Consider the following 26857-nt stretch of genomic DNA (forward strand, 5'->3'; position numbering starts at 1 on the left):
GGCCAGGGCGTGACCAATGGCGGCCCGGCCTGGGCCCCGCCCCGGGCCTCGAGCTTCGGGCCGCGCGAGGCGGGGCTGCGGCGGCTCAGGCGGCTGTGGCGGCGGTGGCGGCGTGTCCGGGCAGGTGAGCGCGACCCGAGGAGCGCAGGCGCCACGGGGCGACGCGGGGTGGCGGGGTTCTCGCGGCCCGATCCGGGAGGAAGCGCGGCACGGGGCCGTTGCGTTGTGACAGCAGTGTCGCGAGCTGGGAGAGGTGACAGATCCCCTCACTCACTGCGTCGCGCGTCCTGGGGGGTCCCCACAGCCAGGCCGAACCCTGATCCCACACCGAGCTGCCCTGCGGGTGACAACCCCTCTGAGGCGGACTTACGCACCCCACACCCGTGCCTCGGTGACCCATCCCCTCGCCGATCTTCCTCAGCCCCGCTGCGTGTCCCTCCTTCGGAACCCGGGTGGAAGCTTTGGGTGCAAGCTTCGGGTGCCACCCGGCTGCGGCTGCCCTCTGCTGCACACGTGCACCTGCGTGCCGCTTCCCATCCCCATCTCGCAACCTTCGCTTCACTCCCCACGCCCGTCCAACTTTTCCCTTATGGCTTAAAAAAATTTTTTTCCCCTCTTCTACCCCTGTGTAGTTGTGTGGGGGTTTTATTTTTGATGACAGGGTTCACTGTGTAGAGCCAGCTGGCCTGGAGAGCGCCCTGCCTCTGCCTAGCCAGCGCTAGGATTAAAGGTGCACACTACCGCACCTGGCTCCGTTATTGCTCTAGTGGTGCTTTTTTAATTTATTTCCACTTTTTTCTTCTATTGTATTTATTTGTTGGTTACTTTTGAAGTTAAGGTCTCCCTCGGCAGCCCAGGCTGGCCTTGAAGTCTTCTTATGAAGCGTGCTTGAGGACAGGTGAGAGGGCTCGGCAATCTGTTTTGGGGGACTGACTCGCAAAAGCTGCCCTCGGACCTGTACATGAGCTCTGGTGTGTGTGTGTGTGTGTGTGTGTGTGTGTGTGTGTGTGTGTGTGTGTGTGTGTGTGTATGTGTGTGTGTACGCATGCACGCGCGGGCGCGCGCGCGCGCACACACACACACACAATTAATATAATACATTTAAAAAAAAAGACTGTTTGGCACAGCATGTTGGTATTTATTTCATCCCAGCATTGGACAGGTAGGAGGATCAGTTCAGAGTTACCATGACTATACACACAGTGAATCTAAGCCAGCTTAGACTCTTTGAGACCTTGTTTCAAAAAAGAAAGGAAGGAAGGAAGGAAGAAAGATGGAGAGAAATGAGCAAACAGTGCATAGTCTCGAGCTGAGTTGGTGGGGTGATTGAAGCCCAGGGTTCCATCCCTAGCACCACAGAAACCAGGTATAGGGGTACACATTTGTCATCTCAGCATTTGGCAGTGAAGTCGGGAGTTCATGTCCAGCCTGGGCTACACGGAGACCTTGTCTCAAAAGACCAACAACAAACAAACAAAAACGCAGGGCTTGACAGCTTTCGAGTCATTTCTGGCATTAGAATAATCCCATCAGTCTGGTGCTCAGAGTGGGTCTCTGCTTTACCAGCCGCGAGTCTGAAGCCTCAGCTGCTGCTGGAGCCCTGTCTGGGAGCCCCCTCCAGTCAATGGCTGGGTGATTGTGTTTATCTCTCTGGAGCTGGAGGAGGGGGTGGGGGAACCCCACCATACTCCACCCAGTTCCCAGGCATTTCTCCCAAGTCGTGACTGATTGGATCCGGAAATGCTTAGCTGGAAGGGACAGCCCCTAGGTGCCTGCCGGAGCTCTCCGGAGCTCTCCGTCCCGTGTGGAGGCGTGCGTGCGGGGGTGGGAGTCGGGTGGGGCTGTTGAACATCTGGGGCTCTGTTGCTTGCGGTCAGACAGGGTCCTCTCCGTGACCTGCCCAAGCGCCCCGCCGCTGTTCAACAGTAAGGAAATAGTTTTCAGAGTTGGGAGGGCTAATGTTTCAACCACTTAAAGCTTCAATGCGAGAAGGTGGGGGCCTGGATCGGGGAAGAAAGATTTTTCTGGAATTTTTTTTTAGTTCCTCTGAGTCCAGTTTACACGTCTGCAGCCTAGAAGGAGGATGGTGTTTTGTTGTGGAAAATCGATAAAGGTCTTATTTCCTGTGAGGCTGGCCCGGTGCTGTCCCTCTCAGTGGCCTCTCCCTTCACTGAGGACCGTGCCAGAACGTTCCTCCTGGTCGTATCACCTTCAGCTTCTCCTGTGGAAACTGTAGCCTTTGGGACTTTCCGTTTGACTTCAGGCAAGGTCATGGGGTACAGCTCAGTAGTAGAATACTTCCTTAGTATTTTCAAGGCCTTGGGTTTCACCCCAGCCTTGAAAAAAAAATGTATATATAAAGTGTGTGTGGTGTATGTGCTTGCGTATGTGGTTATGTTTATATGAGTTGTGTGCATGTCTGTGTTCAAATGTTCTTTTTGTGTATGAGTGTGGTATATGTGAGATGTTTGCACAAAAACACACAAAGATCAGGGGAGCATATCTAGCACTGCTCCCTGCCTAGCTTATTATATGGTGGCTGGGGATTTGAACTTGGGTCGTCACTCTTGTCTTCAGTACTTACCTGTGGAACCATCTGCTCAGCCCCTCTGTACACAGTCTTTTGTACATACATATACAGCATATGTATATAAAATCAAAGTTTGGTGATATAAGTGATATATGTAGTTTAAAATTTTCAGTGCATGCTAGCTTCTGGAAGGCAGAGGCAGGCAGATTTTTGTGAGTTTCAGGCCAGCCTGGTTTCCTTGGTGAGTTTTGAATAGCCAAGGCAACATAGTGAAGCCATTTTCAATAAACCAGGATTGTCAGGCGTGCTGTGCATGCCTATATCCTAGTACCAGGGAGACTGAGGCTGGAGAGTAATGAGTTCAAGGCCAGCCTGTGATACATAGCAAGGCCCTATCTGAACAAAACAACATAAAAAGTTAATGGTGAAGGTTTGTAGTTCCAGCATGAGGGAAGTTGAGACAATACTGAGGTGAGTTTGTTTCAACAAAATAAAACAAAACAAAACAAAAAAAAGTACCCATAACCACCATCACAGCATTTATTTATTTATTTACTTACTTACTTATTTATTTTGGGTTTTCAAGACAGGCTTTCTCTGTGTAGCTTTGGCTGTCCTGGACTCCAGGCTGGCTTTGAACTCATGGAGATCCACCTGCCTCTGCCTCCCGAGTGCTGGGGCTAAGGGAGCCCGCCACCACGCCAGGCTTATCCCAGAATTTATAAGGTAGTATCAGTTCAGGTCATCTTTAGCTGCCAAGTTCAAGGTTTATTTGGATTACTTTGAGACCCTGTGTCAAGCAAAGCAAGAAACCATATATCAAAATAGCTAGAACATAGCTGACTGTGGGATCTACCCTTGCTCACAGGGTCCAGGCAAGCCACAGGTCCCTCCCTGCCTGGTGGAGGGGGCCAGCGGAAACAAGCACGGATGGGTGAGGCCCTGGGCAGCCTCTCAGAGCAACGCCTGTCTTCATGTGAAGGTGCAGCGCCAGCACCAGGCTCAGGGCACTAGCTGGCCACGGAAGGCTTGCTTCCTCCAGTGGCCGTCTGGGACAGGATCCAGGGCTCAGGCCTGCCCCTGTGCAGGTTAGCAGCCGCGCTAGAGAGCCTTTGATCTGTCCCCTTCAACTCTCTGGCTCAGAAAGCAGGTGCCACAACACAGTGAGGTGAAAGGTCAGGGCACCTCACAGTCCCTCTCCGCAGTGTGCCCAGAGCAATGTTGGAATGGAGACAAGGTGACAAGGTATGACCTGTGGTCCTGGGGTAGGCCTGCTGGGGATGTGTTTTTGCTAAGTGCTCTGATCCTGAGCAGCACCCCAACTGGGCTCTTGATACTTTAGGATAGAGTACCCCAAGAAAAACAGTAGCGTGCCTGGGAGGATAACCCATTGTACCTATCTAAGAGAAAAGTCTGGAACTCCAGGGTGGGGAGGTGAGGACCAGGGAATCCCTGGGGTGTGTTGGCGTGCCAGCCTAGCTTGACATGCGGAGCCCCATGCCAGTGAGGGAAACAAGGCTCAAGAAATAACGCTAGAGCAGTGGTTTTCAGTCTTAGCGCTGTGACCCTTTAACACAGTTCCTCCTGTTGTGGTGACCCCCACCCATAAAATTGTTCCATTGTTACTTCCTAACTATAAAATTGCTACTCTTATGAATCATAATGTAAATTTCTGATATGCAAAAAATACCTGATGTGCAGGATATCTGATACGTGACCCCCCCCACAGAGTGGTCCCGCCCCCCCCACCCTGCCCCCCCCCCCCCCCCCCGCGGTAGGGACCTCTGGGTCAGACAGATAGCTGAGCTGTTAAGAGTGCCCGTTGCGGGGCTGGAGAGGTGGCTCAGAGGTTAAGAGCACTGGCTGCTCTTCCAAAGGTCCTGAGTTCAATTCCCAGCAACCACATGGTGGCTCATAACCATTTACAGTGAGATCCGGTGCATGTAGTTGTACATGTAGATAGAGCACTCATCTATAGAAAATAAATAAACCTTTAAAAAATATATTTAAAAAGAGTGCTCGTTGCTCTCCCGGAGGACTCAGATTCAACCCCTAGCATCCAGATGGTGGCTCACAACTCTCTGTAACTCCAGGTCTGTGGCGATCTGGAGCTGTGTCCTGGCCGCCTCAGGTGCCACATACAGGTGCTTACACAAACATACGTTGCATGCAGTGCACCCATACACATAAAACAACAAGATAAATTTAAAAACTAAAGACAGAAAGAGAGATGGGGGTCAGCAAGATGTCTTAGCAGGTACGGGTGCTGGCTGGCAAGCCTGGAGACCTGAGTTCAATCCTGCAAGAACCCACATAGTGGGAAACTGCAAGCTGTCCTCTGCTCCTACCCGCACTGTGTGGCATGCACACACATACAGTAAGTAAGGTGGAGAGTGATGGACAGAGGCACCTGATACGGACACACATGTGTAAATGAATGCGTGTATGCACCCAGACACACCACACAAGCACGTACGCATACTCAAGCACAAGCGCACACACACACACACACACACACACACACACACACACACACACGCTGTTCATTTGTTGTTTTGGTGCGGGAATGAAGGCCAGGGACTGATGTTTTACCAGGGAGCTGTGCTCCCATACCCCATTGTTATGTGTTTGTGAGACAGGGCCTTTCTACATAGCCTTGCCTGGAATGCACTCACCAGTCTAGCCTAGAATTCAGGGAGACCCGCCTGCCTCTGCCTGCCAAGTGCTGGGATGAAAGGTGTGCGCTACCACTGCCTGGCTATCAAATATTCATTTATTTGAAAGCTGGTGAAGTGACTTAGTGATGGAGGCGCCTGCAGCCATCCTGATGACCTCCGTGCCATCCTCAGGACCCACATGGTGCCACAAGTGTCCTCTGACCTTCACATGTTCCCTCCCTAAATAAATGGCATTTTAAAACAATGCATTTGCAGAGGGCTGGAAAGCTGGCTCAGTCGTTAAGAGACCTGGCAGCAGCTGGGTGAGGTAGCACTGTAATCCCAGCACTTGGGAGGCAGAGGCAGGCAGCTCTCTGTGAGTTCCTGGCCTCTAATTCAGAGATCTGCCTGCCTCTGCCTCCCAGGTACTGGGATTAAAGGCTTGCACAATCACCACCTGGTGAAAAATAACCATATTCTTTTGGCTTGGGGCATGGCACGGGTGTAGGGTGACTGCCTACCCCTATGAAGCCATAGTTCATTCTTAGTGTCACATGAAAACATGCATTTTATTTACTTATTTTTCTTTATTGTTTCTGTATGTGAGTGTGCATACACAGTTCACGGTGTATGTCTGGAGGTCAGAGGACACCCTGGCTGTTCCTCTCGGCTCCCACCTACTCTGAGACAGGGCCCCTCGCTCTCAGCTGGGCAGGCCAGGATAACTGTCGCTTGACTTCTAGAACTCTTTTGTCTACACCTCCCATCTCACATCTGGGGTCACAGATGCGCACCTACCATTCTACCTGACTTCCTGTGGGTCCTCAGTGATGAAGCTCAGGCTGTCAGGCTTGCATGGCTAACACTTCCTCCACTGAGCCAGCTCTCCCGCCCCAGAAATGCATTTATGTTTGTAGAGTGGTGGTGGATGTGGATGTACACATGGGCATGCATGCGCCTGCGCGTGGTACACGGCACAGGATGCTAGACCTCTTCTCCCGTCATGTTCCACCCTGTTCCCTTGAGACAGGGTCTCTCACTGAACCTGAAGTGTGCATTTTGACTAGGCTAGCTAGGTGGCCTGCAGGCTCCTGGGCTATTCCCGTCTTTGCGACCTGACATTGGAGCTACATACATACAGGGTCATGCCTAGATTTTCTTGTGGGTGCTTCGGATTTGAACTCAGGTCTTCTTTGAAAAGTCTTAAATTACCTTCATTTATTTATTTATGGGAGGATGGGGTCGATGTGTGAGTGGGGTGCATGCAACACGGAGCAGGTGTTGATGAAGATCAGAGGACTTATGGGAATTGGTTCTTTCCGCCATGTGGGCCCTGGAGGTGGAACTCAGGGGATCAGAGTTGGCAGCAACCCCTCTCCCCTTACCATCTGAGCTCTCTATTTACCTAGAACTCCGGTCATTTTGCTTTTCCAACAAGCACGGTACCCACTGAACCATCTCCCCGGACTCAGAAATGCAGTCAACAGTTTTTTATTATTTTATTTTTATTTTATGTCAATAATTTTTTTTCCTGCTTGTGTTTATACACCACATGTTTGCCCAGTGCTAGAAGAGACCAGAAGAAGATCTCAGCTTCCTTATAACTGGAGTTACAGATGGTTTAGAATAGCCGTGTGAGTGCTGGGAATGGAACCTATGTCCGCTAAAAGAGCAGCCAGTGCTCTTAACTGCTGAGTCAGCTCTCCAGACCCCCAAAATGCATATTTAATTTCAAGTGTTAAATGCCTGTGAGGTAAGAGTCTCTGGTGGTGGTGGTGCTTGCCTGCAATTCCAGAATGCTGTGGCAGGAGGATAGAGCATTCCAGGCCAGCCTGAGAGACACAGGAAGATCCTGTCTCACAAAAACAAAGACCGGGTGTGGTGACGTACACCTTTAATCCCAGCACTCTGGAGGCGGAGGCAGGAGGTTCTCTATAGTTTGAGGCCAGCCTGGTATACTGAGTAAGTTTCAGGACAGCCAGGGCTACACAGAGAAATCTTGTCTCAAATAAATAAATAAATAAGCCGGGCGGTGGTGGCCCACGCCTTTAATCCTAGCACTCGGGAGGCAGAGGCAGGCGGATCGCTGTGAGGTCGAGGCCAGCCTGGTCTACAAAGTGAGTCCAGGACGGCCAAGGCTACACAGAGAAACCCTGTCTCAAAAAACCAAAAAAAATAAATAAATAAAAAATAAAAAATAAATAGGTCTTTTCTCAAAAATAGATAGAAGATAGATAAAATAAAAAGGAAGAACAGTGTCCTGTGGTATGCAAAGTACTTATAAAAAAGTAACAAGAAGTTGGGCGTGGTGGCGCACGCCTTTAATCCCAGCACTCAGGAGGCAGAGGCAGGTGGATCACTATGAGTTCGAGGCCAGCCTGGTCTATGAAGCGAGTCCAGGACAGCCAGGGCTACACAGAGAAACCCTGTCTCGAAAAAACAAAACAAACAAACAAACAAAACAACAACAAACAGCAAGCAACAGGGTGGAGAAGTAGAATGTTGTCCCCTGATTATCTCCTGGTCATTATGCTATTTTTAAACGTGTCTGTTGGACATCTGTTTTCTCACTGAGGCACCTTTTGCTGTGACCATCTTGTCACAGGGGCTTTTGTTCTGTGGAAGGAGCTGGAAAGTACACACAGCTTTTACTTCAGTCCACTGTTTTGTTCTTTCATTATCGGCTTTCGTTAAGCCTCCTGCGAGCCAGTGCTGTGCCACAAGCTAGCACTCAGGAGGCTGAGGCTAGCGGATCCCTGAGTTCAAGTCCAGCCTGAGCTATATATGGAGACCTTGTGTCTAAAGACACAAAGGAAAAGTCTACTTTTGCTGACTTACAAGTGAGAGTTTATGTGCATAAAGGAAAGATGTAAGTGCTGTGGATCTGCATCACCGGCAGGCACCCGCAGGGGCGCAGTGTGTGTCCGGGCATGGCCAGAGCCTCACACCTGGCATCCTCATGAGGAGAGACGGCCTGTGAGGGAAGCTCTGGGAGTGATGGGGCCGCACACCAAAACCCTCCCGGGCTGTTGGCAGCCACCAGAGTCATGGTGGTTCCTGATGGCAGCTACAGGGAGCGAATACAGGAGTTGTGTGGACAGTGCTGCCTGGTGCTGCTTGTTGCAGAGGTGTGGTAGCTGCTCTTCTCACAAGCCGTCCGAAGCACTGGGGGGACACACAAGGAGGGACAAACATCCATGACTCCAGCACTGGGGAGGGGAAGGCAGGAGGAGGCCAGAGATTCCAGGTCAGCTTGTCCCACGTGGCGAGACCCCATTTAAAAACTATCAAAAGCAGCTGGGCACAAGGCTCCGACACTCAGCTTCTCCACGCTAGGATTTACTGTCCTCCTATGGACTTGGCTGGAGGCCAGCCTGGGCTACTTGAGATCCTGTCTCAGAACAAGCAAACGCACAGAGAGAATGAGCTAGTGGCGTCATGCTGAAGGGTTCCAGAATCCCACGCCATCCCTACGTCCTCAGCTCTCTGTCTCTCTCCCTCCTTTCCCCTCTCTCCCTCTGTTCCTTTCTGACAAGGATTCCACCATGTAGACCAGGCTAGCCTTGAATTTGTTATCCTCCTGCCTCAGCCTTCCCAATGCTGGGATCACCGCTGTGTGCCGCCCAGCCTCTCTTCTCAGACATCTTCTGTTTGTTTCTGTGGTTCAAGGGGAGGGACCCAGAGCATGTTAGGCAAGTGCTCCCCCACTTGCCTGAACTGGCTATGAACTAGACCCCAAGCCATTTTTTTGGTAATCTTTTCTTTTGATACAGGGTCTCACACTGTAGCCCGGGCGGCCCTGGAACTCTATTTTTTGTATATGGATGTTCTGCTTACATGCATGTTTGCGTGACCCCCACCCCCCCATGCCTGCTGCCAGCAGAGGTCAGAACATGGCATTAGATCTCCTGGAACCGCAGGTACAGGTGGCTGTTAGGTGCCATGTGGGTGCTGCGAGCCAAACCCCTGACTGCGAAGACAATCAGTGCTCTCAACATCAGCGCTGTCTCTCCAGCCCCTGGCCTTGTGTTCAGTCCTCCTGGCCGAAATCATCTGAGTAGCTGCTATATCAGGCCCCATCTCACTAGGACTAGAGCACAGGTCATCTTAGGTCATTTAGAAGCCAAGCCAGTGTAAGTGCTGTGCGCACAGTCTTAACACGGTATTGTTTAGGGACCTAGGACAAGAAAAACAGCACAGACTGCCACTCATGTTTGCTCAGGTGTGGCTCTCTTTTCTGCAGAGTGGGTGGGTGTAGTTCTCAGCAGCAAGTCTAGACTTGTATTAGGAAACCTACACAGAGGGTCCCTAGATCCTGTGGCCCCTGGCCTGGGAAATGCTCAGCAGCGCAGTGCAGGGGTGGACCACAGAGGCCCCAGCCCTCAACCATGCATCCTCCTCAGCAGTGCAGTGCAGGGGTGGACCACAGAGGCCCCGGCCCTCAGCCATGCATCCTCCTCAGCAGTGCAGTGCAGGGGTGGACCACAGAGGCCCCGGCCCTCAGCCATGCATCCTCCTCAGCAGTGCAGTGCAGGGGTGGACCACAGAGGCCCCAGCCCTCAGCCATGCAGCCTCCTCAGCAGTGCAGTGCAGGGGTGGACCACAGAGGCCCCGGCCCTCAACCATGCATCCTCCTCAGCAGTGCAGTGCAGGGGTGGACCACAGAGGCCCCAGCCCTCAGCCATGCATCCTCCTCAGCAGTGCAGTGCAGGGGTGGACAATAGAGGCCCCGGCCTTCAGCCACTGCATCCTCCTCAGCAGTGCAGTGCAGGGATGGACCACAGAGGCCCCGACCCTCAGCCACTGTATCCTCCTCTGCAGTGTAGGGTCCCCTAGTCCCATCCTGGGGGAAACAGTCCTAGTGCCCAGCTCCCAGCATAGTGGGAAGACTATCTGCTGCCTCCCAGGACTCAGGATGTGGAGGCAGGAGGATGAGGAGTTCAAGGCCATCCTCTTTCTCAAATTTCTCTTTCTCACATACAGAGGTCAGGCTTAGTGGTGCACTCCCTTAGTCCCACTGTTGGGGAGGCAGAGGCGGGAGAATCCCTGAGTTCAAGGCAAGCCAGGGCTACACATATGACCTATCTGACAAACAAACAGGAAGTTGATAGGACCAATGGCCCACGTGGTCCACTGGCTGTAAAGGGTCTGTCAGTGCTGCTGCTTCCTTGGGAAGCACACATCACTCGCCCAGATATATAGTGACAGATGGGATACAGGTATAGATACAGTGTCATCTGCCCCATCTGGGAAGGCTCAGCGTGACGAAGCGCTGCATCAGGCAGCAATGGACACATGCACAAGGGCAGGAACAGAGATGGAAAGGCTAACGCACACCCAGGTGTTGCACATCTGGGCCCTTGCTGGGCCCTGACCTTCCAAGAACCCTAAGTGGGAATCAAGTGGAAAGGGTAGGGGAGCCACTTCGTAAATACTCGGGTAATGCCAGGAACAGTGGGAATGGGAGTTTCAGGATAAGCTTCAGAGCATAAAAATGTGGAGTTCAGCTGGGTGCGGTGGCGCACGCCTTTAACACTAGCACTTGCGAGGCAGAGGCAGGCGATTCACTGTGAGTTCGAGGCCAGCCTGGTCTACAAAGTGAGTCTAAACAGAGAAATCCAGTCTTGAAAAACAAGAAAAAATGTGGAGTTCAAAATGTCTAGGAATTTACCTACCTCGTGGTAAATAGCTGTTGAGTGAGCAGGTGCATAGCGCTGTACTGCTCCTGACATGGAAAGGCCTAGGCTCTTGGAGGTGAGGAGCAACAGCGAAGGGGCCCAGCATCAGGCTGTACCATAGCTGACCCAAAGGCCGCTGTTGCTGGAGTGGGCAAGAGCAGAGGACAGTGAGCTTTTGTGCAAGTGTTTATTTATTGTGGGGGAGGGTGCGTGTGCTACAGCATGTGTGTGGAGGTCAGAGGCCAACTGACAGGAGTCCGTTCTCTCAGCTTACCAAGAGCGTTCCAGAGAGCGACCTGATTATCCAGCAAGGCTCGCGCTGGCCTTTCTTTGACTTTTTCTTTTTTTCCTCTCAGTGCTGGAGATGGGCCCAGAGACAAGCAATGTGAGACAGGCAGCCGCGCACCAAGCGACATGTATCCCCACTTTTCTCATCTTTGAGCAGAGTCTTGCTAGGTTGTCCAGGCTGGCCTGGACCTTGCTGTGTGTCCCTCCAAGGCTGGCCTGGACCTTGCTGTGTGTCCCTCCAGGCTGGCCTGGACCTTGCTGTGTGTCCCTCCAGGCTGGCCTGAAGTTTGTACCTTAGATCCCAAGCGCTGTGTTGGCAGTATCCTGTGGCCAGTGCTGTCTGAGCATTTCAAGACCTGAGTGACTGTGAGGTATGCATAGAGCTCCCAGCCAGGGTGACAGTCACAGTCCCCAGAGCACAGAGTGAGGGGCTCTGTATGTCTTTGAGGCAGACAGGCAGTCAGGGTTAGCAGGCAACAGCCACCATGCCAGATGTACCAAACTCTATGTTCTAGAAAAGAAAAACGCCCTTATCATTGGCAGACAGATGGTAATTGGCTTCTGATGGCCGTCGCCATAGGACCCACTTTACATTTGGAAGCCCTGTCACTGAGAAGGTGCCCCACATGGACGGGGTGGGAGTGGCTGCGCAGGAGGCAGGGTCTCAGGGTGCTGAGGATGGAACGCAGGGCCTGCCATGGGCTAAGTGTGTGCTCCTTACTGGTGCAGCCCCAGCCCTGGTCTTGTGAGTTGGTGCTGCAGCACTCCTCGCCGCCTTGTTTATTTAAGCAATGGATGGATGGCCAGAGTGAAAGGTGGCAAAGAGTGAGGCAGCTAAGAGCTGGAGAGCTTGCTGCATCCATGGGGGCCTGGGTTCCGTCCCCAGTACTGAAGAGAAGTTAGTTTGAGCCAGGTGTGGTGGTGTGGTGCATCCCTGTGACCCCTGCACTCAGGAGGTTACCCAGCATGTTTCTGGCCAACCTCAAGGAATTGCACAAGACCCTGTTTGAAAGAGAGAGAGAAAAAAATGAGTAGAGGAGGGCTGTGTGTACACGTCAGTGATTCAGCAGTTTCCCTGTACCCAGGAAGCTGCGTTCACCTCTCAGGACTGACGAGCAGAATCGGCTTTGAGCCAGGCATGGTGCAGGGTCTGTGCCTCATTGCGGCCAGAGTGGTCATTATTACTATGTAAAGCCCTAGCCTTGAACTTGACCCAGTTCAAGGCATCAGGCTGTTTGGCAGCACAGGAGAGCGAGGCCAGCACGTGGCATAGGCCAGGAATTGCCTCTCCACTAAGTGCCACTGCCTGCCCCAAGATTTTCAAAATCACCCAAGCTTAGTTTCTCATCCTCCCTCAGACATGGTTTCCTCTGGCTTTTTCCAGGCTTGTGAAAGCCAACAGGCTGGGGTAGCCTCGTACCAAGGACAGAGATCCTGGCTGCAGTCCCTCAAGTGTGGTTTCCCCCTTTCCTCTACAGCCTGTGGCATCAGCCCACAGCAAGGGCGCGTTAACTGGTCCTCCGCCTGGTGGTCCAGACATGGACTACTGTCCCCATCCCTGGACATGAGCTGGGCTCTTGTCCAAGTGCTGGAGCCAGCATCCACGGCGCTGAGCTGCTTAAAGCACTGCCTGGGACAGGTTGTGTTCTGTCTGTGTGAGAATTGAAGTCTATCCACGCCCCCCTCCACCCCACAGCTGCTCAGCTGGCATAAGTGAAGGCTTAATTAAGGAACACACGATTTTCTAGGGCAGGGCTGGGCTCCCTAGGCAAGAGATCTTCTGCAGCTTTGGAGTCCTGTACTAGGCTTGGCTGAGCTCTGAAAAGTAAGGGGGGATGCCTCAGTAGCAGGCAAATGAGCAACCATGTACCCCAGGAAACACCTGGAGTCACTGTCATTGTTGTCCTCCCCCTAACAGGCCAAGGCCTCCTCATGTTGAGAACTTTTTTGTAGATTTTAGAGTGCTTGCAGTAGGGTGGGGGAGCCTAGGATGTTACCCCACCCCATACCCCTGCCCTTCACTGGAGAATTCTAGGCAGAGGCTCCACCCCTGAGCCATGACCCCACTCCTGATAGGCGCCTGCTCTATCAGAGTTTTATCCCCAACTCCCCATCTGTAAAACAGACCTGGATGCCTTCAGCTAAGGCAGAGGAGATAAGGGCGGGCCTGGCAGTTGGCAGGCAGCTCTTGCGTCCTGTCTCTGATATATGTCTTGACCCCTGTCCTCACCCTCAGCATGGAGGCCATGGGTAACCTTTCACCAAAGGCCTCACAAACCCAAGTTGACGAGAGGGGTTGGTGAAGGTAAGTGTGCGCCTTGCCAAGAAGGTCTCCTAGGAAACCAGCCAGCACAAAGCCCTGCAGAAGGGTGTCTCCCTCTGTATATACCTGGTCTGCTCATACTGCCCCAAAGACAGGCCTGGCAGCATGCTACAAGAGGAGCCAGGTCACTAGGCCAGATGCTCAGCACCACGACATGACTCGGCCTGTGATGTTTCATCACTTAGCATGGTTTTTTAGCCTTTATTTCTCCCATTCATTTGCATTTTAGTCTCTTTACATCACTCTATGCTGCTTACTTACAGTAATTTTGTTTTTATTTTTACGCCTATGGGTGTTTTGCCTGCATTGGTGTCTATGCGTCACATGTGTGTAGTGTCTGCTGAAGACAGAAATGGGTATCCAGTCCCCTAGAATTGCAGTTAGAGATGTTTGTGAGCCAACATGTGAGCCTAGAAATCAAACCTGGGTCTTCCGCAGGAGCAGCCAGTACTCTCACCTCTGAGCCATCTCTCCAGCCCCTTGGTACAGCTCCCCATCCTCGTGGGACCCCATCTCAGCCCCACCACGGCTCCTCACACAGCCCTCTTTGTATGTTGGTCCACAAGAATGGCTTCCTGTACAAAGCGGGGCTCCCTGGGAGGTAGCTCAGCTCTGTAGTGACTCCAGGAACAAACAGTTGAGCTTAGAGGGCAACTGTTCTGGAATGAGCCCAGGTCACTGTGCTGTGCTGGGCTTGGGCCTGGCCATTCCCGGGGTAAATATTGACAGAAATAGCCTTTTCGCTTGTTTTGTTCTTCTGCTTTTGAGACAGTCTCACCGTGCAGCGCAGGCTTGCCTGGAGCGTGTGATCCCCCTGCCTTGTCCTCTAGAGTGCATCAGAAGTAACTCTTGGGCCGCTGTCACTCCTCCTGGGATGCCCATGGGCTGAGGACAGATACTGGGCCCTGACAGGGAATGCTGGTGTCCTGAGGGGTTTGGGCCCCAGGATGTGCAGACAGATAAGTGCCCAGGCTGCAGGGTGGGTGATGTCACCACCACATGGGGCTGGTAGTGTCGGTGAGACCCAGGTGGGTTTTCAGGACCCTCCTGGCTTTATAAGTGGCATAACTTTCTAACCTATCAGCTATGACAAGTAACATCCTGTAGTGGGCTCATCTGGACTCAGGGGCCTGACTCGGAGCAGAGCTGTCCTTGGGGTGTCAAAGATAGCGCCTGATCTATGTCTGCCACCTGACCCTATTTCCTATCCATCTGTCACCCATCTACTGTTATCATCTATCTACTACCTATAAATCAGTCATCTATCACCTATGTGATGTATTGTCTGTCAATCTATCATTCCTGGGGATGGGGCCTTACACACGAAAGGCTCTGCCGCAGAGTTATCACAATGCACACGTGAAGGTCAGAGGACAACTGGTGATCCAAGGAGCTGCACGCGTTCCCAGGGCTCTGCCAGGAGAGGCCTCTCTCCTCCCCACCGTCCCGCTCATCGTCTGCTCACGTCGGTGTGGGTCCTGGAGACACATGCGCTAGGTCATCACTCAGGACATCCTTATTCCACTTTCCAGCTGCGCCCTGTTTCTGGTCCTGTGGTCCCCCCTTGAACACCTCAGGGTACTGCTTGAGAATTCACGTTCATGTTTCCTGTCCCATCCTCAGGCTTCTTTCTTTCTAATGTTTATTTATTTATATATATAAGCACTATATTGCATGTATGCCTGCATGACAGAAGAGAGCATCAGACAGAAGAGGGCATCAGATCACATTACAGATGGTCGTGAGCCACCGTGTGGTTGCTGGGAATGGGACTCAGGACCTTTGTATGAGCAGCCAGAGCTCTTAACGGCTGAGCCATCTCTGCAGCCCAGCCTGCTTTCTTTCTTTCTTTCGTCTATTTATTTATTTATTTACATACTTCTCTGTCTGTCTGTCTGTCTTTTTTGGTTTGCTCAAGACAGGATGTCACTATGAAGCTCTGGCTGTCCTGGAACTCACTTTGTAGACCACACCGCTCTCTCTCAAATTCACAGAGACACTTTCCTCTACCTCCTGAGTGCTGGGACTCAGGGTGTGCACCACTATGCTGCTTTTGAAGGAGAGATAAACATGTTTTTTTGTTTAGATCACAAGTGGGGGATGAGAAAAAGGCTTGTGAGAGAGCAGGTGATGTTCATCCCTTGAGAACTGGAACCACTGTGTGGGGGAGATTGGTTGTTAACCAGCTGAAAAACATCCTTGAACAAGTTCTGAGAGGAGGTGTAAATGTGAGCCAAAAACAGGAGGCGGGGCCTTTGGAGACTTGGGGTAGTTTTGTCTGTTCATCCCTCCACTTCGAGACCCTCTTAGAGAAAACAGCTCGAGGGAAGGCTTCAGGTCTTCGGGCTCTGGCTCCTGCTGAGGTTTCGGGTTCGGTTGCTCCAGGTTCCAGCAGAAGAAACCCTGCTGATTACGCCAGGAGAATCTTTCCTTGGAACTGATATCCTTACGGTTTCATTATTGTGTTCTTTAATCCTCTTTTCCTATTGTTTAGGTTAGTCAGGTTATAAGTGAGGTGCTCTCGGTTAATAAGTTCATAATAAAATATATTTGTTAAGAAAATTGAGCCTGGGCTGGAGAGATGGCTCAGAGGTTAAGAGTACTGGCTGCTCTCCCAAAGATCCTGAGTTCGATTCCCAGCAACCATATGGTGGATCACAACCATCAGTAATGAGATCTGGTGCCCTCTGCTCACATGCAGGCTGAACACTGTATAAATAAATTAATAAATCTTAAAAAAAGAAAGAAAGAAAGAAAGAAAGAAAATTGAGCCTACATGCTTTCTTCTAACACCCAGGACCACCTGCCCAGGGATGGCTTTCAACAGTGGGCTGAGCTCTCTGTTTGTGCTGGACTCAGGCTAAGTCCCATACGGAGGGCTAAGTAGGAAGCATGCCGCTTAACAGGCAGTGCTGCTGTCCTTACTGCTAAGGTCTGCTCGGCAGCTGCTGCTCATCACACTGTACTGTGTATTGATTTGTCACATTATTTCATTCATTTGTACTTTTATTTGCTGGTCTTGAAATGGCACCCCAGACCTCCTGCTTGCCAGGCACTCACAAGCTCTGTCTCTGAGCCACACCCCCATCCTATTTCATTGGATATTTTGTTTTGTTTTGTTCCACAATGGAGATTAAGCATTGAGCTCTAGGATGCGAGGCCAGTGATGGCCCACTGAGTGATCTAGGCAGAACCGCAGCCCCTCACTGATGGGTCCTAGGCCACTGCCCTCCACCTGAGCCACCCATAGCCTTTTTTTACTTTTCATGGTCACCTAGGCTGACCTTAAGCTCACTGGCCTAGGACTCAGGTCCTCAGCCTCAGCCTCCCACACTGGCAGGCGACAGGCCTGCACCACCAAGTCTGCTGATGGGATCATGCAAAAACCATGAAAAGCAAAGCATCAGAAAACAGTGGTGCACAGTGGCATTTCCTGTCCCTTTGTCCCTGCTCCTCTGAGGTCCTATGGCCTGAGAAGGTGGGGCCTGAGCACAGGTGGCTGTGCTGGGCTCCGTCATCAGGGAGAAGGGAGGGAGCAAGGCTTAACATGACTTCTTTCTACAGAGAACAGGCGGCTGGCATAGGAGAGAAATAGTCACGTTCTCAATGTCACCATGGGATGGAGCCCTTGGGACTGCTGGTGGGGCTGGCGGCACTCGGTGGCTCTGAGCTCTGGGTCCCCTGTCCTGCATTCCCCGCCATGCTGCCATTGCTGTGATAGTCAGAAGCGTGTCCTGTCTTTCTCCACCCTGCTGTGTGACCTCAGCCAGCCTCTTGCCCTCTCTGATCTGTTTGTGATGGTCATGTGCAAGTGACAGAAAAGAAAGATGTTTGTTATGATGGAGCCATCAGGCCAGGGCACAGTGGCCTCAGCATCTTTGCCCTCTTGGGGATGGCACAAACTGAGAGTCAAGTAAGGTAAAGGTCATCAGAGGAGGCCGAGATGAGCCTCCGAGCTGGACGGTCACCGTCTTGCTGTCCAGCTCCTCTCACAGCACTTCTCGTTCCTCAGGACTGAGCCTCCCGCTGTCCAGCACGCCTGGGATGGGTAATGGTGTGCAGGAAGGCTCGGTGCGCCTGCGCGAGGATGCCGAAGCCGTCCTGTCCGGGGCCATCTCCTCACAGGCAAGTAGTGCACTTTCCGGGGACAGTGGTTCTCAGCCTTCTTATCGCTGTGACCCTTTAACACAGCTTCTCTTTGTGGTGACCCCGACCATAACATTACTTCATTTCTACTTCATAACTGTAATTTTACTACTGCTGTGAATTGCAATGTGAATATCTAATTTTTAAAAAAATGTTTATTTATTTATGTATACAGTGATCTGCCTGCTTATACCTTTGCAGGCCAGAAGAAGGCATGAGATCACATTGTAGATGGTTGTGAGCCACCGTGTGGTTGCTGGGAATTGAACTCAGGACCTCTGGAAGAGCAGTCAGTGCCCTTAACCTCTGAGCCATCTCTCCAGCCCTGTAAATATCTGATTTGCAGGATGTCTGATATGTGATCCCATGAAAAAATCATTTGACACCCCCACCCCAGGGTTCACGACCTCCATGTTGAGAGCCGCGGCTGTAGATGATGGCTGGGGTCCCCGCTGGGTCGGCATAATATAGACCAGTCCCTGCTCATGGCAGCCACCCATTCCTGTCACTTCGAGCAAGGGCCATGAGGCAGCACTGCTGCCTGAGGTGTCATCCAAAGCCTACCCAGGCCCAGAATTTGGCAAGAGGCCAAGTCCTCACCTGTAGTTGGGGAAGGCACTTAGAGAGCTCATAAATGCGAAGTGGGGTGGCAGGCCCGCCCCTCGTCCCTCAGGCCCTTGCTGCCTTTGAAGGAGAGAATCCCTCAAAAAGTGAGAGGGGTACATCTGGCCCCTAGCACTCAGGAGTCTGAGGTCAGAGGTCACGAGTTCCAAGCCAGCCTGCAGCACTGTAAACAAGACCTATCTCCAAACTTGAACAACAGCAGGACAGTCAACTAGGCTAGGCTTACCCTTGTTCCCTGTGGACGTCTGCTACCAATGGATGTCCTGCTGGACCCAAAACAGGCTGGTGCAGCCACAGGCCTCCTCAGGGTCTGGCAGGTGCCTCACCACAGTCTCAAAGTCCATGGTGTCAGTGGCTGAGCTGGCAGCACCCTGTGGTCCTCTTGACCTTTTCCTGCGTTACAGGAAGCACCTGGGATAGCCAAGGGGACAAGAGGATGCACTCACTGGGGCCAGCTGGAGGTCACTAATGGTGTTCTTAGGCATAGTCCTTTAGGGGCCTGACAGGGTTCAAAGGATTTGTACACAGCCATCTGCACTCCAGAGGCCCCCCAGGACAGGCCCCCCAGGACAGGCCCCCCGGGACAGAGCCTGCCACTGAAGGCACCACTACCAGTGAACTCCCCCTCAGTCACCACTACCTCCTGCCACTGGGTCCCCCAGCCCCCCATCTTTATCCTTACCCCACCCCTGATGGCCACTGGATCCCCGGCACTGTCTGCTGGCCATTGCTGGTCTGATGCTCTGCCCTATGGTGGCCCCATGGAGGGGACACAGTGTGCACACCTGTGATCTCAGCTCCAAAATCTCAGCCAGCAGTGGTGGCGCACACCTTTAATCCCAGCACTTGGGAGGCAGAGGTAGGTGGATCTTTATGAGTTCAAGGCCAACCTGGTCTCATAGTGAGTTCTAAGACAGCCAGGGCTACACAGAGAAGCCCCTGCCCTCCCAACAAAAAAAAGAAAAAGAAATTTGGCTCCAAAGTGCCACACTGCAGTTATATAAAAAAGGGTAGGGATGGGGAGCCAGGGATTGCACCCAGAGATCATAAAAACCAGGAAGTTGGAAGAAAGGCTCAGGACAAGTTGCAGGGGTAATTGTCACCCTCCCTGCAAGAGGCTACGTGCACAGAGCCAAGCAGGTTTCCAGCAACACTGAGGCTGATAAGAGCACACATGTTGTCTTAGCACTTGGTTGGTTGAGACAGAAGGATTGCAAGATTGAGGACAGTCTGAACTATGTCTCTCAAGGGGGAAATGGTGGTTACATGGCCAGATCCAGCCAGCTGGTCTGCATAAGTAGGTTCCAGGCCAGCCATGATTACACAGAGGGACCCTGTCTCAAAAATAAACAAAAAAGAAGAAAGAGGAGGAGGAAGAGGAGGAGGAAGAAGAAGAAGGGCCAGGGAAATGGTTCCGTCAGTAAAAAGAGTGTTTGTCAAGCATGAGGACCTAGGCTCAGACCCCAGGACCCACATGGAACTGTGAGGGCACATGGCTGTGAGGCCCCGCCAGGGCAGGGAGGCAGGGAGTCGGGATCCCGGAGCCTGTGGGCCCTGCGGTCCAGCTGACGCAGTACACTCCAGGTTCACCAAGAAAAGGAAAATTGTGATAGAGGGGAACGCCTGGTGCACGCGGCTGCATGTGGGAACACAGACGTTAAAGGCTCTCAGTGCTCCTCTGGGACTTGGTCCTCTCGTGAGCAGCCCTCCGCCCCCAGCCTCTTGCGACCTTGACCTGGTGTTCTGTTGCAGAGAGACCACAGGCAAGTGCTCAGCTCCCTGCTGTCCGGAGCCCTGGCTGGTGCGCTCGCCAAGACAGCAGTAGCCCCCCTGGACCGGACCAAGATCATCTTCCAAGGTAACAGCCATGGGCCTGCCCTTGCGCAGTGTGGAGGCTGCGGGCACTGCCTCCCCTTCCTCCCACAGCCCCAGACAGTCTCGTACTATAGCCTAGGCTGGCTTCAGATTCACTTTGTAGTCCAGGTTGGCCTTGAACTGCAGCAATCCTCCTGCCTCAGCCTTCTAGGTGTTGGGATCACTTGCATGGGCTAGCACACCCAGTCCTGTGTTCTTAGAGGCACCAGTCACTGCTCTAGGGTCACCTGCCTCTGTGGCTTTCAGAGACTTGGTTTTTAAACCCAGTCACCTTCCAGAGACCTGGCTGAGGGTAGGGATGTAATTTTGGGGGGACACAGCCCAGAGCTCATGTGTCTCCCTGGGTGCTAAATTGTGTCAGGGCCAGCCAGGCCTGCGCAAGGCTGAGCCTCCTGCTGATGGTCAAATGGTGGCAGCCTCCTTCAGCTGTTGGGAGAGGGGGCTGTCCACCACTGCTGCACCTCAGTGTGCTTTAAAATGAGGGTGCTGATACTATGTCCCCTGCCAGGTCAGTAGATGGCTGGGATGGGCAGAGAATGGGGCAAGCCCTCTGTTTCCCTGTCACCTGCCCTCTGCACGGGTGTGGCACCAGGTCCTAGGTGGCCGTTTCCTCCTGAGGGATGGAGATGTGCTCAGATCTCACACAGGCACTGGGGTGGGGGTGCCCACCAGAGCCTCTCCTCACCCCAAGTCCTCTGGCCCATACAGCTCAGCCCCTGCCCCACATGTGACTGAAGACTGCATGCAGGGTGGAGCGAGGCAGCTGTGTGCCATGGCCGTGAAGCTCCTGTCCCTCTGCTGGGTCAGGGCATGCAGAGCAGAGTGGGCAGCCAGGCAGCCGTGGGATGTGTTCTGAGGTGGTTCAGGGCTGGCATTAGGGCCAGTGAGCGCCCAGTGTGAGCACCTAGGCAGGAGCGCGAGCCAGTGCATTTCTGTCCACCACCCACGGCATCCCCAAGGGACGGTCCAGCCCCGGCCCCGGGTGTGGGGGTGCAGACCTAGGAGCCTGGCAGCCACATCTCATGGCCTCTTGTGCTTTTGTCTCTTCCAGTGTCTTCAAAAAGGTTTTCTGCCAAGGTGAGCTGCTGTGGGGACTCAGTAGGTGGGTAGTCTGGGAGAACAGGCTTCCAAGGAGACGACTGTCGTGCACAGGTCCCGAAGGAGTCTCGGCCACTGTCGTGCCACCTTAACACCCCTCTGGGGTGGGGCATCAAAGCCTATCTTTCTGCGTGCTTTACCTTTGAACAGCCAATGCCACTAGAATGCTTTTGAAAGGGACATTGTCAGACCTAAAGCCATGCAGGATATGCTGGGCCCCCAGCCAACCTTGCAACCCTTGCCTCTGTCAGTCACCCCCATTTGAAGGGGACTGAAAAAGGGGAGGCAGCTTAGGTTGCTACAGAGCAGCAGGCCCAGTGCGGGGTGCCACCACCCGCCCTCTGCGTTTGAGGGCACTGCCTGCATAGTGTGCTCAGGGTCCGTGGTGGCAAAGAGGTGCTGCTGACTCCCTTGTCTCCCTCAGGAGGCTTTCCGGCTCCTCTACTTCACCTACCTCAATGAGGGCTTCCTCAGCCTATGGCGTGGGAACTCGGCCACCATGGTGCGAGTGATTCCTTACGCTGCCATCCAGTTCAGCGCGCACGAGGAATACAAGCGCATCCTGGGCCACTACTATGGCTTCCGTGGAGAGTGAGGCTCACTGGTCCCCTGTCCCCCACCCCACCCCCCCTCCGTGCTCTGCCCCGCCCCCCGCACTCTGCCCCGCCCCCCGCACTCTGCCCCGCCCACCCTCTATCCCCTCCTCCTGGAGGGACCGCAGCCCCCCCCCATCCCTCAGCTCCACTCCTCCCCCTCTGTCACTGCCCTGTGCCATCTTCTCAACTCTCATTCGCTTATCCCTCTGCCGAGATCTGAGGCCCAAGGGTGCAGGGCACCATGTGGCCCCAACCTTGGGGAACTCATGTCACTCATGCAGTCGGGAGGAGACAAGATGTTGCATTGATGCTGGCCTGAGCAGCCCACAAGCTGCTTGGAGCCCTCCTGGGTCTTGCATTCCTCCACGCCCCCAGGCTGAGGGGTGGGCTTCAGCTGCCCCTACCCAGGTCTCAGCTTATTCTGCCTGTCCACAGAGCTCTGCCCCCGTGGCCCCGCCTTCTGGCTGGTGCCCTGGCGGGAACCACCGCAGCTTCCCTCACATACCCCCTGGACCTGGTGAGAGCAAGGATGGCTGTGACACCCAAGGAGATGTGAGTCCTGCCCGGGGTCCATGTTAGTGCTGCTGTGGGTGGCGGTGCTCACCGGGTGCGATTATGCAAGATTCCAGAAAGACCATTTGTTCTAAAAAAAATACCTATGGGTAGCCAGGTGTGGTGGCCCACACCTTTAATCAAAGGCAAAGGCAGAGGGGTCTCTGTCAGCCTGGTGCACTTGGCAGCTCAGGGTAGGACACCTGCCTGGCACATGCATAAGGTCCTGGTCCAGCCAGTGACTGCAGTGTGGGAGGCAGTGCAGGCAGTGCAGTCTCCATGGAGCCCGCCTCTGTCCTAGACAGAAGCCGTGATGGGTGCAGTGCAGGCAGTGCAGTCTCCATGGAGCCCGCCTCTGTCCTAGACAGAAGCCGTGATGGGTGCAGTGCAGGCAGTGCAGTCTCCATGGAGCCCGCCTCTGTCCTAGACAGAAGCCATGATGGGTGCAGGCTCTGAGCTCTGTTACGGGTCCCGGCAGGTACAGCAACATCTTTCACGTCTTCATCCGCATCTCAAGAGAGGAAGGGCTGAAGACCCTCTACTTCGGCTTCACACCCACTGTGCTGGGCGTCATTCCCTACGCGGGACTCAGCTTCTTTACTTATGAGACCCTGAAGAGCCTGCACCGAGGTAAGGAGAGATGGGGAGGAGACGGATCAGGGAGCTGACCCTGTGGACCCCATATCATCCAGAGCCATACAGAGCATCAGGCAGGGACCCGGAGCCCAGGAGTGGGGCTGATAACGTGTCCATTCGTTTTTATTCAGTTATTCACTCTCACTAGGTAACACAGGCTGGCCTCGGGTTTGCCTCCTCCTCCTTCCTCCACTCCGCAGCACTGGTGTCTCAGGCCTGCGTCCTCACACGCTTAGGCGCTGGGGATAACACCCAGGGCTCCTGCGCCGGAGAGAAGCACCTTGCAATCAGGCAGCAGCCCAGATCGTCCCCTCCAGTGTTTTGTTAAATAGTAAATATCTGGGGAAGCTGAGGCTTCTCACTGGGACTGTGGTCTCCACTCTAGAAATGGCTTCAGAATCCAGGAGTGGTGGGGGCACCTGTGATCTGACTGTTCAGGAGAGTGAGGCAGGAGCATTGCTGCAAGCTCAAGGCCCGCCCTGTGCTGCATCACAACACCCTGTGTCAAAACCTCAGTCTGTTAGCCTAGCTGTGGGGATGGTCCACGGACCCTCCAGGACCCCGAGTCCTTGTGCCTGCGTCCGTCCTGTGCAGCAGTACAGTGCTTGCACAGAGTCTGCACCCTTCCCACAGCTCACCCTCGGCAGCGGAGCAGCCCGCCTGGTGCCGAGATGCTGTGCACACAGCTGCCACACTGTTCGGCTGGCAACCAGCACAAATGTTCCGTGTTGAACCCTTTCAGTCTAGCTGGGTGTGGGGCTGCATGCCAGAGGCCGAGGCAGGATGGGCACGAGGTGGAGGCCAGCCTGGGCTATCCAGTGAGACTCTGTCATAGAGCACCAACTGAAAATAGAACCTGTCCACCAGCAGTTACTGTGGTTGTGACCCCTGGCCGCCATGATCTGAGAACCCACAGCAGCATGCTTGTCTGTCCTTTTGTCCTTTTCCTGTGCTGTGGGCTGTGCTAGGCACTGGCTCTTGATGGTGTGGTCAATGCCCCACAGCCCCCTCCCTGCAGGACACTAGGCTGGAGACTACATTCACACAGCTGTCCCTACACATCCACCACCTCAGCCCTCATTAGCTCCCTGAAGTCAGGCAGGGCACGAGGAGGAAGCTGTCTGTAGAGCCCTGTACTCTGCGGGTTCAGCCATCCATGCAGAATCTTGGCACTCACCACCCATATGATGGGGCACTGAGGCTGCAGGAAGGAGGCCTGCACCCCATAGATGAGGGGGAACTACTGCACATGCGGCTTGGGGGACCTTGCAAGTCTCACTTGCAAAATGTGTCTTACATTAGACTGGGGTGTGGCTCAGTGCTCAGAGCAGTGACCTGGCATGCATGAGCCCCTGGGTCCCAATCCCAGCAGCAAAACTAAGAAAGGGTGGCCAGGAAGTGGGGCCCCAGGTCATACAAGTGTGGCACTCATGTGCCCTCTGCCCTGCAGAGTACAGTGGCCGCCCGCAGCCCTACCCCTTTGAGCGCATGGTCTTCGGGGCCTGTGCTGGCCTTATCGGGCAGTCCGCCTCCTACCCTCTGGACGTGGTGCGGAGGCGTATGCAGACAGCAGGTGTCACAGGCCACCAGCACGGCTCCATCCTGAGCACACTGCGCTCCATCGTGCGTGAGGAGGGCGCAGTGCGCGGCCTCTACAAGGGCCTGAGTATGAACTGGCTGAAGGGCCCGATCGCCGTGGGAATCAGCTTCACCACTTTTGACCTCATGCAGATCCTGCTGCGCCGGCTGCAGAGCTAGGCCCCCTCAACAGTGGACGGTGAGCTGGTGGATCAAGGGCATGCAGCCACGGGCTGGCAGCCCTGGTGGTGCCTTGAGGACAGGCAGGAGGGCGGGGCCTGGCTTGGGGCTGCAGGGCCCATAGCAAAGTGCTGGCCCTCAGGGTGTGACCTTGTGAGGGTGGATCTTGGCTGTGCTCCTCCCTTCAGCTCCTTGCTAGTGGCTGGTGAGTCTCCTAGGCTGTTACCCAAAGGCCCCTAAGGGGTCGACTGCACTTCCTGCCCTGTGTCCTCTGACCTGCTGCTGATTCTAGTGCCCACCGGCACACGGGGCTCAGAGCCCATCCCTTCTTGCTGTGGCCATGCCTGGCCTGCAGATGTGGTGGCCTTTCCTTTAAAGCCACACTCTGGAGGGTCACAGCTTGCTTAGTGGTGGCCATGCCTGTGTCCCTCAGTCCTCCACCATGCCTGCCCATCCTCCCCAGGTGACAGATGGCCTCTCTTGCCCACACAGCTGTCTCCCAGAGCACTGTGCCCATCTCATTGCTGAGGGCTGCACCTGCCCTTTGCCAACCACCTGGCCTGTAACCTTTCCAGGAGGCCCTGTGGCCACCAGGCAGGGGCGTCAGGCACAGACCCCACTGGAAATGCCCATGTGGGTGTCACTTACCTGGGGTGCTTCCCAAAGGTTCTCGTGTGCACGACACCCATGGAGGCGGAGCTCAAGCTCCTGAAACTGCCCAGCCAGGTTTTGGGCCTGCTGTGGGCCCTGGTCTGCACCGAGGCTGCCATAGGCCTAAGATGGGTGGCTTTTCCTGTGTGAGTGAGTGCAGAGGTGTCTGTGGCCTGGGAAGTAAGGAAAGGCCAGGGCACTGGGCACGACCAGCAGCCAGCTGACCTCAAGGAGAAGCCCCTGTGCCGCCCTAGGTGTCCCAGGGACCTAATGCCTTTCCTGATGTCTGGAGTGCTTGATTTAGGGTCTTTGAGACAGTCCTAGTCAGAAGCCCTGGCTAGCCTGCTCCTCAGTGTTATCTGGGCTAGCCTCTAACTTGCAGCAGTCCTCCTGCCTCTAGTTTCTAGTTCTCAACTTATCCTGCCCAAGGTCTGCACACACAAAACCCCTACCCTGTGCAATTCGGTTCTGGCTCAGGTGAGCTAAGTGTCAGTTGCACAGCTGGACGGCAGCCATCTCACACGAAGGACCTAAGCAGGGTGGCTTGACCCCCGCAGCTGTCCTCAGCCCTCACTGCAGCCCTTGCTCCTTGTGCCTGTGATGCTCGGCCATCCCCCTGCCTCCTTTGCAGATGGTGACGAGCCATTCCCACCACGTCCCCAGGCATCCCTGCGTCCTGTGGTGGCTGGGAGGGGAGGTACTGTACTGCCCGCTCAGTTCCTTGTCTGCCCCCCTCCTGGGATGGAGAGGCTGTCCACCCCACACCAGGAGGCTGGAGGGGACAGAGGCTCTTGGGCCACCCCAGCAGGATGTGCCATGTAGATGGCTGGGCCGAGCTCTGCTTCAGGCAACTGGCCAGGCAGCAGCGGTGAGGGTGTCGTGGGTCCCTGACCTTGCTTTCCCACCTGCTCCCCGGTAGCTTTGGCCTGGGAGCCTCTCAGCCTGTGGTTGCCCTCTTCCATGGTCACTGTCCAGTCTGGAGTTCTATTTTCATGCCATGAAGACACTTTGTTTATATATAATGTTTATATATTTTAAAGATTTGTGCCAAGAGAGTATATTTAATAAAAATTTAAATAAGGTCTGCTTCTCACTTCTTCAACATTGGCTCCTCCCCACAAGCTGTAACTACTGGCTTGAAACTATTAAGTACTTTTGTTGTTTGTTTTTTGAGGCAGGGTTTCTCTTAAGTGCTGGGATTACAAGTGCACACCACCACTGCCTGGCCACTGTTTGGCACTTTAAAGAATATTTGTGGGAGCCCGGCGTGGTGGCGCACGACTTTGATCCCAGCACTTGGGAGGCAGAGGCGGGAGGATCTCTGTGAGTTCGAGGCTAGCCTGGTCTACAAAGTGAGTCCAGGACAGCCAAGGCTACACAGAGAAACCATGTCTCAAAGAAGGGGGAAAAAAGGATTTTGTGTGTGGGGCTTTGCCTGCATGAAT

The 26857-nt window shown here is 53.9% G+C and overlaps 1 protein-coding gene across 1 annotated transcript; it reads left to right on the forward strand.

The window, feature by feature from the left end:
• On the forward strand, positions 1-26494 carry SLC25A42 (solute carrier family 25 member 42). Its single transcript, XM_084758115.1, has 8 exons — positions 1-124; positions 17489-17605; positions 20003-20104; positions 21173-21198; positions 21644-21810; positions 22251-22367; positions 22846-22997; positions 24454-26494. The coding sequence occupies exons 2-8, from the start codon at positions 17521-17523 to the stop codon at positions 24759-24761; spliced, it is 957 nt and encodes a 318-aa protein (XP_084614241.1). The 5' UTR covers positions 1-124; positions 17489-17520; the 3' UTR covers positions 24762-26494.
• Positions 26495-26857: the final 363 nt, after the last annotated feature.

The sequence above is a fragment of the Acomys minous genome (genome assembly GCF_964271855.1).
Source record: "Acomys minous genome assembly, chromosome: 15".
In the NCBI taxonomy this organism is placed as follows: domain Eukaryota; kingdom Metazoa; phylum Chordata; class Mammalia; order Rodentia; family Muridae; genus Acomys; species Acomys minous.